Below are 12,926 nucleotides of genomic sequence, written 5' to 3'. Positions count from 1 at the left end.
TACTTCACATACTTCCTGCCAGCAAACTTCTCCACCAATTCGATGATATCTTTTTCTTCGGTTACACCATCTATGTCCTTTAGCAGCAACCTCTTCTTCATTCTTCCACCTTTTACTAGCACTTTTTTGCACATCCTTGTCTTGATGCCACTAAATTCTTGACTTGCTTCGCCATTTTTCTACCTCTCCTAATTCCAGGACCACACCTTTTTGTCTGGGTTGTGGTTTTGTAGCAGACAAAAGGCACCAATTGAGAATCATTACAGGTTAACATAATTTGTTAAATAATAAAAATGTTTTGAAAACGATTTACGCATTGGAAATCGAAACGTCAAAAACAAATGTAAAATGTCATTTTCACTTCAATCAATTGTGGTTTAAATATAAATACAATATTTAAAAGTTACATAGTGTGTATAACTCTTTTACAGACTATAATCTTTTAAGTGCGTCGTTAACTAAAAAAGTTTAGAAACCTGATAGGAACCTTGTGTCTTATTAGTTCCATTATTTTATACTATGCTCTCTTTTTAATATACTTTTTTTTCTTATTAGATTGATGTATTGAAATCAAAAAGAAAGTTGTTAGATATTACTCGAAATTTAACAGAAAATTCTCTTGGAGGAAAACCTATAGAATCTAGAAAATTTATAGAAGATGACGTTGAAAGTAAAGGATGGCCATATTTTAATCATATTTTTATGGTATCTTCATTAACAGGTAGGGTAACTAACTCTAAAAAGATGATTGCAATATACATATGTATATACAGTACATAAATCTTTCAGCTGGATATAGGTAATATACATTAAGATAATTGTGGCAACAGCGCTTTCTTAAGCCCACTGCTGTGGTCAAGGCCACCTGTTGGAAAATCATACAATTCCAGCGGCGTGGTTATTTGATTTTTGTTTTAGAATTTTGAATTATTTTATTATAAATTAATTCTCTGTCATTATGTCTCTGTTAGTGCCTTTGCCATTCTGCGAATTTCGTAAGTACCCGACCTTGCCTTACTAATATGGGAATATAGGTTCGTGACTTCCTACGATTAAAGCTTTTGCAGAATGAATTTCTTAAATCTGCACATATCATTGAAAAATGATAACAAGTAAATATGTGCCGCGACGGCGAAGATAGTACTACCATGAAATTCATACTTGTCATTGTATTACATTTTTGTTGATTATTGAAAATTAAATGGCCTGGATAATATTTTAGTGGGAATTGTATAATCGGTAAATGGTCAATCAATCAGCAAAAATGATTTAAAATATGCGAATAGTTTTTGCGATCGGTGATTTGAAATATGCGTTATTTAAAATATGCGAACAGTTTTTGCGATCGGTGTTTATCGTTGTTGTTATGGTATCGCTGTTAAATTTGTGTTGGATTGTTTTGTCTTAATAGTTTTCGTACTTATTCTGTTAATTAGTTTTTTATTTTTATTTTGAACTAAGATAAAATATTCGGTTAAAGTAACATGATTTCCCGTATATTGCATCAGTTTTTCGTAGAATAAAAATAGATATAACCAGTGGTATAAGTTCATGACATCCACATCATAGACTCGTCTGACAAGAGAAAAAACAAATTATCTGGAAGGTATATGATCGACTAAAAAACACTACCTTCAACGGAAGCTGTTAGTCGCTGTTCTTTTTTAACATGAGTATCAGTGGGAACAGTTAAACGTATTGTGCGTGAGAAAAAACTAACAAATGGTTTTAAACCTCCAGTTGCAAATCAGTGCTGACGAAAACCTCTTACATGTACATTCATTTTTCTTTGAAAATAGGGCTACAACTCTCAAATCTATGTGAATTATTATGAAAAGCATTACAAGATCTTAACTTTCGATATACAAAACGATGTCGTCGATTTAAATGGCATAGTCCAACCCCATCTCTCATTAAAGATTCTCTAGTCCTCATAAAAAATGAACAATAACCTCTTCGCTGTCAATTGGCCAGAATAATTGAGTTGCATTACGGCACCGACGGTATTGTACGCGTTGTTAGTCTGAGGACAGCTTCAGATGGCATCCTACAACGTCCGGTGATCAAGATCTGTCCACTACCTATTTGTTAACAACTATATTTTTCTTCATTTCTATTATTATTACATTAATAGTTCAGTGTTTGTTTTTTATCCTTATCATTGTAGTTGTTTTTAAAAACATTCGTTTTGGGGCGGAGAATGTTTGGAAAAGTGTTAACTATTCTGATGTTTTGGCAACGCTGTTGGGTTCTGACGTCGTAAATCTTGAATGACGTGCAATCATTTTTATATGAAAAATTCTATAATAAAAAATTCACATAAATTGTGCTAACCAAATATTAATTGGCTAAAACTTATCGTGAATTCGTCTGTTGATATAGCTGGCTCATTGAGAAAGACAGCATATTACCCAATAAAATGTAAGGCGTGCTATCAAAATGTTGTGAATTGATATTATTTTGATTTTCTTATTAGTAAACGGCATATTTGATTTATACCTCGTACAATTCGAATATGGTATTATATTTATTAGTCACATTTTTTAATTTATTATCAGAATAATTGTTGGCTTTCGCTGAGTGTCGTGGGATATTGGCATAGACTCGAGAAAGCGCAGTTACCACACTTACTTCAATGTATATTACCTATGTCCAGCTGAAAGATTTACGCACTATATATATATATATATATATATATATATATATATATATATATATATATATATATATATATATATTAGTAAAATTTAGACAACCACTACAAAGAAATTTATAATGTTTGTTTCCAGGTGATGGTTTGGACGAAATACGAGAATATCTGATTTACAATGCAAAACCAGGAGAGTGGATGTTCCCAGGGGATACTTGGACTGATCAAAAAGCAGAGTCTTTGGTAATAAACACAGTAAAAGCTGTTTTATTAAACCATATGCCCCAGGAAATACCTTACAAGCTTCAACCAAAACTAGAATATTTTAATGTTGACGAAGTTACAGGTAAGACTTTCTTTAAGACATCGAGCCTTTTACTTTATTAACTTTCCTTATATTGATTATGTTCCGATGCGTACGAGTCACTTTAAATCATTAAAGCACTGCATCATATATGCCTTCGTAAGAACAAAGCCGTTTTTTTCTGGTGATTGGAGCGTTACTAACTTTTTGCTATTTATGTTTTACTTTTACAGTTTACATATATAAAACTACAAAACGCTAATAATAATAATCATAAATAAGAACAAACAATAAATTAATATGTAGCGGTAGGCCTATAAATAGGGTTTTTTGATTCTAAACTTACCTGTATTAGTTTAATGACAATTATTATCTTTAATGGTAATTCTAGGATAGTTTAAATATGGGATTTGGAGTGTTGTCTGAGCCGCCGACGAGTGAACATCGTAAGCGTTCAGCATCGAATATATCGTTTAAAAACTTGTGTAGTGTGCCCGATGTGGTTTTTGTACGATAAGAACAATTAATACCTTTTTATCAGAAAGTGATTTAAAACTTTATCATATAAAAACAGTTAATACAAATAATTTGCCGGCCCTATAGGCCAGGCATTGAGTTCATTAAAAATTAAATTGTTAGTTAACACCAACAATTGACGTGCAGCTTATGTGTACATGAGCAGCACAGGAAATACCATTAAACCAACTGTTTCTTCCACAACAATGTCACAACAAGATTCAACAATCCGCAACAAACAAGATACATCAAACAACAACATTTCTACAATGTCATATGTAACAGCAGCAAAAACAACACCGAAAACAAAGAAAGAACAAGCAATCATACTCCATGCCGAAGACAGCCTCAAATTATTTGATTATGTAAAAGAAATTGGTGATATTATCGAACCCAAGAACATCTGCTTCGCCTCCAGAATCTCCAACAATAGGGTTTGTATATATTTAACTAATAAAAACATAGTAGATGAACTTGTAAAATCTCATCCTACCATACAAATCGGCTCCCTAACTTTAAACATACGTAAACTCGTTTCTCATACAAAGAGAATCTTAATATCCAATGTCTCCCCGTGTATCCCACATGAAATTATCGAAACTGCTGTTAAAAGCCTAGGCCTAAAAATTGCTTCTCCAGTATCATTTCTTAAAGCAGGCATTCCAGGAGAGGAATTCTCACATATTCTTAGCTTTAGGAGACAAGTTTATGCGTTCCCGCCCTCCGAAACTTTTGAGCTTCAAACCTCTCTTGTGCTCTCTTTCGAAGATAATGAAAACCGCATCTTCCTTTCTACTGACAAAATGGAATGTTTCGTCTGTAAAAGATCAGTGCATGTCACTTCAAATTGCACAAATCCACCAGAAAGTACCTCTTCTGACCAGACAATTGTTTCATCTCCTTTAAGAGCCGAATCCACATCTACTGAAAAAAGCCCAGAAACCAACACTGTACCTTTCACACTAACAGAGATATCTCCTCCAGTCAATAATGTACCACTTACATCCTCAAATAACAACTCCTCATTACAACAACCAAGTCAACATATGACAGATACACAAACACATTATAAACGCACACACTCAGAACTTTCTTCTCCTAGCGATATAACTAGCATAACTGAAGAATCTACTCATAGTGAACAAACTAATATCCATGCCGTATTTTCCAAACCACAAATCAAGAAAAAACTTAAACGGTCAAATTGTGACTCAACTCTATCCGAAATGGCAAAAACAATCATACGCGAACTTTATAAAGAAACTCCACAGATATTCATAATCCCAGCAGATAACATAATTGCTCTTCTTGAAAACTGTTACGGTAGTAGCGATCCATACGCAGAAGCATTAAAATTCACACCAGACATCAAATCACTCATTTCTACGTTATACCAAATATATCCCAACCTTAATGAGAAATCAATCAAAAATAGATTAATTAATTTAAGGACAAAACCGAACTCTTAATGGGTGATTCTACAAAATTATCCAATCTTGACTTTTCACACGAAACAACTGATGATGAGTACATCTCTGACACATCTCAAAACTCACAGACGTCTCAAAAATTTTCTTATTTAACAAATTCATAATTATTCAATGGAATTGCGATGTATTCTATCCTCGCCTGGCACGCATACAACAACTTATTTCCGAAACCAATCCTGACTTTATTTGTTTACAAGAAACAAACTTTACAGAAACACACAACCCTCTAACACAACCCACAACAATCTAAAAATTTTTGTTAGTTATCACCATATCAGAACTACACACCGACGCGCTAGCGGAGGGACATCAATTTTCGTATCAACTGAAATTTTTCACCGTAAACTTCACCTAAACACTACATTAGAAGCTGTTGCTATAACAGCATGGTGTCCAGAACAAATCACAATATGTAGCTTATATATTCCTCCTAATTATACATTGACAAGCACTGAATTAGAAAACCTAATATCTCAAATTTCTGGCCCATTTATTATGGTTGGAGATTTTAATGCACACAACACTATGTGGGGCTCCAAAAATACATATGGTAGAGGTAAAATAATCGAAAATGTCATTAATAATACTGATATTAACTTATTAAATACAGGAAATAGTACATACTTTCATATTCAGTGAGGAAGCTTCTCATCAATAGACTTAAGCTTATGTGATCCCAAAATACACCCGTTACTAACTTGGCATACTCTAGATAGCTTATTCGATAGCAATTATTTTCCCATTATCATTACTAACAATGCAGTCAAATCGGAATATACAAAACCGAGATGGAAAATCTCAGATGCTAATTGGGAACTCTTCAAACTAACTGTAAAAGAACGCACAGATGTACTCAAATATCAAAATAACATAGACGAAGACATAAAACAACTAAATCATTGCATAGTTTCCTCTGCAGAGGAGTGTATCGGCAAATACAAAATTAACCCAATAAAAAAACACGTTCCCTGGTGGAATGGCTCATGCAAAACAGCAATTCAAGAAAGCAAAAGAGCTTTAAACAGATTCCGAAAATCGCGCACTCTATCTGACTTAGTAGATTTTAAAAGGCTCAGAGCAAAAACAAAACGCATAATAAAAAACAGTAAACAAAATTCATGGAATCATTTTACCAGCTCTATTACAAAAGATACCCCACCGACTCAAGTATGGTCAAAAATAAAGAGAATGAAAGGACATTACACATCATACAAAATTCCAGCTCTCACCATTCAAGACAAAATAATTACAGATGACCAACAAATCAGTGATATGCTTTCCCAACACTTTCTCAATAAATCAAATAATCCTACTAATCCACATAACGAAATTGATGCTACTCACAAAACTTGCAATACTAATCATCCCATTAATATACCTTTCAGTTTCCAAGAACTAAATGATGCCATTTTTTCGACAAAAAGCTCAGCTGCAGGCCCTGACGATATTCCCTCTATCTTTTTAAAAAACCTTCACCAAAATACATACGAGAAAATACTCCAACTGTTCAACAACATTTGGTCTTCCCAAAAATTCCCATCACTATGGAAACAATCCATAACGATTCCTATCAAAAAAGGCGATCAATCCCTAGACACGCTAAACTCATACAGGCCAATCTCTCTCACCTGTACATTATGTAAACTTCTAGAAAAAATGGTTAATAAAAGATTACTTTGGTACCTTGAACAAAATAAAATCCTCGACCAATTTCAATCAGGCTTCAGACCAAATCGATGCACCATGGACAATCTTATACTTCTGCAATCAACAATTGCGACTGCGCTATCTAACAAAAATGAAGTCATTGCAATCTCCCTTGACATCGAAAGCGCTTTTGACTCCATACCGATTTCTGTAATACTAAACAAACTAAACCAGAACAAGTTATCCGGTAATATATATTCGTTTATAAAAAATTTTCTCACAGAGCGATCCTTTAAAGTAATTACTAATGGCAAAACTTCCTCACAGCACACAACCACAAACGGTGTCCCACAAGGGTCTGTCCCTTAAGAGTTCCCTTAATATACTTTTTCTTAATTTTATCCTTTTTTATTACTTCACTCATCCATCTAAGCGTTCTCATGAATTCGTTATCTCTCTTTTCTTTACATGCTTAACATTCAGTTCCGTATATCACAGCAGTAGTTTTATAGAAATATCACTTCAGCTTTATTGGAATCTCTCTGTCACACAACATACCACTCGCTTTCTTTCACTTGATCCATCATACATTACTGCATGCATCTTTATATATTTCCCCATCACTCTAAAATACCGATCCCAGTTACTTAAAATCATTACGTTTCATAATAATTTCATCATCCAGTTTTCATTAGTAACTCCATCTGCACATTCCACATACAAGATGGGACAAAAGTAATCACTCGATGTTCTTTTGCTGTATTTTTTTTTAATGAAAAACTTTGGTTCTGCTGTGAAATTTGTTTATTTAATCCATCAGAATTTATTCTGTCAAGTCGAGAAAATTATATCGGTCAAGTGGCCTCCACCAGAGTTGATTACCATACGAGCCCATTTTATGGCATTTTTCATCATTCTTGCCAGATCTTCGGGCGACCGATTCTCGCATTCCTGGCGAGATTCTCCTTAAAAGCTTCAAGAGTCAGGCTTGTTCACGTAAACGCACGACTTCAAAAAACCCCATAAAAATAAAACTGGCCTGGTCGGCCAGTGCAAATGGCCAAAACGAGGGATTAGTGACCCGATGTTTCCTTCAGAATATTGGTTGTTGTCCAATATCAAATCTTCAGAATTCATATCCGAAATTGGACAGTATAATTTTATCACCCAGTAGACCGAATGAATTTATTTGTTATTAAATACACACACGTAGTTAATTAGGTTACATACACATTTGGTCAATTATCAATAATATAATTTGGACATCAGTCAAAAGTTCTGACAAAGTTAAACAATTTACATAAATTAGATACACATATCACGCGAGGTCCGCGAAAATATTGACCCAATTAAAACTTATATAAAACTAAGATCTCTTGCCTAGAGAAGCACTCAATCAATATTCATTCAACAAACTTGATAGTCTTCAACGATCAACTTCATCAGTTTCTACTCAAAGTAATCCCGGGTCAACACCCATAGTGTACGTCTCATCAATAAACTCTGCTACTATTATTTGGTGTTTCCATTACAACTGAACGAACATCTTCACTGATCCAACGAAGGGGATTTGTTCAGTTGTACCTCGAGAAGTGCGCACCGTTGTACCGTTCTGTCGGAACCACATGGTCTCCAGTCCTAATTGATCCAATTGAGGAAGAAAAATTTCAGTAATCATGGCTCTGTAGCGCGCGCCGTACACAGTGGATTGGCCGTTGTTTGGCCTGCGGCGTTTTTAAATAAAAATGGCCCGATAACTCCTCCAGCGTAAACAGCACACCACGCAGTAACTTTGAGAGGGTCTAATGGTTCTTCGTGGGCGATAAATGGATTTTTGGTGCCCCAGAAATGATAATTTTGTTTATTGAAATGACCCTCATCGCTCATGATAAATTTCGATGAATAATCGTCCTCCTGTTAGATGAGATTCAGGATGACTCCAGGGTAGGTTAGAGGTTAGAGTTTGGCGATCAACAGCTAACAGCGGATGCACCGTCTGCACTTTGTAAGGGAATATTTTCAAATCTTTCACCAAAATTCGGCGTAGGGACAACGGCTAATGCCCAATTGCGTGGCACGTCGTCTTGTCGATGTTCTGGGCTCCTCTTCGATATATTGGACAACAGCAGCGATATTCTCAGCACAACGGCTGCTCCGGGGCCGGCCAGCCTTGGCACCTCGTGGAAGGTCGGCATCTCCCGTTGTCCCACTCTCTTTAAGGCAAGAGGCCATACCATTCATGGCTTGTCTATTTGTATCCTGCGATTGTTTACTTCACAAATTTCAAAACCGAATTACCATTTGGCGCCACTTGCAAAAGTTATAGCGTTTCCAATAGGGTGATTACTTTTGTCCCACCTTGTAGTTGTTTTTGTCCTACTAAGTTTTAAACCTTTTTTATCAAGAACTTTCCTCCACCGTTCTAAATCCCTTGCAGTATTTCCTACTTATACTGCATCATAAGTATACATTATACATCAGGAAATGATATCATGTAGTTTCGCTGTTATCTGATCCAATAATAATAACAATCCCTGGTGCAATCCTACTTTCACATAAAATTTATTAGTCTCTTCCACACGTGTCCTAGAACTAGTTGTTACTCTCTCCTACATGTTACTCCTCCTACATGTCTGAAAATTACTTTGATTTAATCAAACGAATTATCGGATATTTCGGTTTTTTCACGTATCCGTCTATCAGTCTCTCTACAATATTTTTGTCGTGTGTTTGTTGTTGTTTTATGGCGCTTTGGTCTGTGCATTTCTGTTTATCCTTCTTGTTTTTGTAAACGGGTACTAATATATTGTTTTTCCATTCATCTGACATCTGTCTCACTTCGATAATTCTACTTAATAAACCTGTTATAAACCTGTTTTTCATTTCTTTATTTTTTAAAGTGCTTGTACAACTTCCTTGTTTGTTATTTTGGTGACCATTGCTGTTACTGTCTCCGTTAGCTGAACTGGTTTTTCTGTCAGATTCTTCATTTAATAAACTATCCAAGTACTTTTGACATCCTTTTTTGACATATTTTTGCATCATGTATTTGTATAATTCAGTCCTCTCATAATTATACCACAGAGGATGTATTCAAGCTTTCCCTTTAGTATTCTAACAATGCGATAATATTAGCCTTTTCAAATCTTAATTTCAAATTTTAGTGATTTTTTACATTTTACAAAAAAAAATTAATCTTGATTCATAAGACATTTGAGGAATATTGAAATATGATGATTTCTAGTGCATTAAACGCAAACTAGCTGTAAAAATGCATCCATATCCTCATCATTTTCAATGATTTGTGCCAACTCGTCGTATGTCAGGACTTTCTTTTGCTAACCTGCGGTTTGCAGCCATACTAAAAATTAAAAGAAAAATCATTATAATTGGCTCCTACATTTTTGTGTACAATTTTTTTGTTGTTTAACAAGCATTCTTGTAAAAAGAGTTAAATTACTAAATATGGAAAATCTATCGTGGCATCAAAACAACACAATTAGTCCTAACGGTACGTAGAAGTACCAGTTAAACTTAAGTGTTTTTGTATTATTTACGTGCCTATATATTGTGAACCCAATTGTATGTGTGAAGAAAATATAACTTACCTACTGATAGTCTCCAAACAAAATCGTAACGACGAAGAAATCAGCAAACAATAAATATCAAATAATGTATAAAAATATAATCTCAAATACATTTACACTGACAAATCTCAACGGTCACTGACGCATCAAAAACCCGCCAAGCAGATCGTGTGACGTTGCAATAATTTAAAAGAGCTGGACGAATATGTACCTTTGGCAAAAATAGACTAAGTTGGTTTATATTTCATTGTAACGTCGATTTATTTTGATGGTACTTACGCGTACCGCTGGTAGCTAAAGGGAATATTTTTTGAGATAGGTCCGCTAGTTAAAGGGTTAAGCTATTTTTTCATCATTTTTTGTATGTCTTCTCTTAGTCTCTCTTCATCTTCTAGGACTACCTCAATTCCTGATATGATTAATTTATTGCATATTTTTTCTTTACCGATCTTCTCTAATCTATTCTTCATGAGTGTTAAAGTTTTTTGAGTTCTTCGTTTTCTTTCTCGTTTTTTTTCTTTCTTTTCTACTTATCTTTTTAAATTTTCAGTTTATACTTTGTTTTGCCTAAGTTTCTGCTTTATATCTTCTTATATAGATCGTTTTTCATATCCTTGATTTCATCTTTAATTTATGTTTTGCTTTTTAGGATGTCTTCTTTAATTTCTTGCCTCATCTAGCTCAGCAGTTTCTTAATCTCTTCCATGTCCGTTAATATTGTACTTGCTTTTTTTATGCACTTGTCTGGAGCTTTCTTACTTTTATGTTACCCTTTTTTGTCCTCTTCAATTGGGCTGTCGTGTTCCGGTTTGTATATTTTTCCTCCGTTTTTATTTTCTTTGTTGTTCATCTATTTGTATTGTTGTTTGCTTTGTAGACTAAAAATTCTATTCTAATAATTGCCCTGTAATAAATTTGGTTTTATCAAAATAAAGCCCTAAAAATATATTTTGGTTTCACTTAAAACATTTCCATATTTTTTTGCATGTAAATAATACTATATAACGACGTTATCCATATAGACGTGAAAACAGCCCAAAACAATACAAAATACACATTATTGCTGCCAGAAAACAAAAAAAATGTTGATTTCACAAATAAAAATTTCCTTTCGTTTAAATTAAATGTTCAAATTGCCACACACCTGCCTCTTGGCAGTATTGGAACTGACGACTACAATCTTCTTAAACATTGTGGATAATTTCTGGAGTTATATTACGAATTTCCGTAGGATTACGAATTTCTTTCCTACGGAAAGATGTGTGGTTGTTGTGTTGAACCACGTACGCGAATTTTCCAGCCAGGAAATGCTTCACCTTCCTGAGCCTCGTTTTCCCTTCTACTTTTCTCTGTAAAATTTATTGCAGCAACCTTATTAAACGTATTGTTCATCCTCTACTAATCCATCTCCCTATAAGCTCCTCAACACACATAAGTTTATTTTCTAATACGATACGAAATCTATAAAATAGTAAATACAATACTATTTTTTTGTTTAAGAATATTTCAAAAGTCAAAACTTTGTGATTTTATAAGTTTTTTAAGGAAAACATGCTAACTTAATTTTTTTATATAAAAACATAATTGAAAATTGATTTTTATGTTAAAATATATTCTATTGAATATATTTTAATTTTGTTATTACGTTTTTCTGTTTTCCTGCAAAGTTAAGCAAAATAACGCAAGCAGGTTTACTCTTTTCAACGACGAATAGTTTTCTCTGCTTTATTTAATATATTTTTTAATGTCCTCAAAATATAGTCTATAAATATTTACTCCTATTCCCTATTTAAAGATAAACTTTTAAAATTTACATGAGACATAAGTCACTCAATAAAACTCACTGTCCCAATTGTCTTTGTGAGTATCCCTAGAGAATAGAGCTTGTTAAATAAATCCAGTGATTTCCTGAGTTATTTCGGTTTCACGTCGACAATTGAATCTTTTAAAAAGCCGTTGGAATGAGTCCAAATTTATCGTCAGCAGGAAACTAGTCTAATGTAAATGCTTTTGCTATTCCGATGGAAATTTTCACATCGAAGTGTATTTATAGTACTCTAGCTTGATGCGCTATTCCCTACAGATAATGTTCTATTACAGTTGAAGTTTTAGTTTTTAAAACAATTAACTCCGGGCTCTAATTAGAACAGTTTTGCTATTTTTAGTTTGATGTAAAGAGTCTCACAAAAAGTAGGTCTTGTATTAAACTACATACTTTGGAGCTAAAAATAGCTAAATTGGACTTAACTAATCTTTGTACAAATGTGAGCATAAAAAGGTCATAGTGCCTTTTTGAAATTTTGAAAAATTCTAGTGGGAAAGTCTATGTTATCTGATTATGTTATCTGAATACTTTACACTTGAAACCATTCACTTGTTTATCAGAATTGACACCGAGTGGTTGCCTACACAGCCAAAGTGAGGTTTAGATGGTGTTTTTGTTTTAATAGTTTTTTACTTTTGTTTTTTTCTTCAGATAATTGAGCAGTATTATGAGATGGTAGATGAATAAAATACTTTAGCCCATTTTGCATGATATTTATTGTTATTCTTGGAATTAAAACTTGGGGAAACATGTCCCGCAAGAATTCTAAGATGGGACGTAATTATCCCTCTTGAATCATACTGCAACAGACCTTCAGTACTACGCTGATAATTTATTAGAAATTTCAGATAATGAGTACACACCATCTGAATGTGATATAAACGATGAATGTCTTCCTGAAAATATT

At 33.7% G+C, this 12,926-nt stretch overlaps 1 protein-coding gene across 1 annotated transcript in view; it reads left to right on the top strand.

Moving 5' to 3' along the window:
* Positions 1–12,926, top strand: part of LOC140436775 (GTPase Era, mitochondrial) — a 30,869-nt gene that overhangs the window by 3,727 nt on the left and 14,216 nt on the right. Inside the window, exons 4-5 of the mRNA XM_072525861.1 lie at positions 556–721; positions 2,790–2,996. Coding sequence (XP_072381962.1) covers positions 556–721; positions 2,790–2,996 — 373 coding nt within the window. The remainder of the gene's footprint in view (positions 1–555; positions 722–2,789; positions 2,997–12,926) is intronic.

Source organism: Diabrotica undecimpunctata, chromosome 3 (genome assembly GCF_040954645.1).
Source record: "Diabrotica undecimpunctata isolate CICGRU chromosome 3, icDiaUnde3, whole genome shotgun sequence".
NCBI classification, from domain to species: Eukaryota; Metazoa; Arthropoda; class Insecta; order Coleoptera; family Chrysomelidae; genus Diabrotica; species Diabrotica undecimpunctata.
Note: the sequence above shows the minus strand (reverse complement) of the source record. Positions and strands in the feature narration are given on the sequence as shown.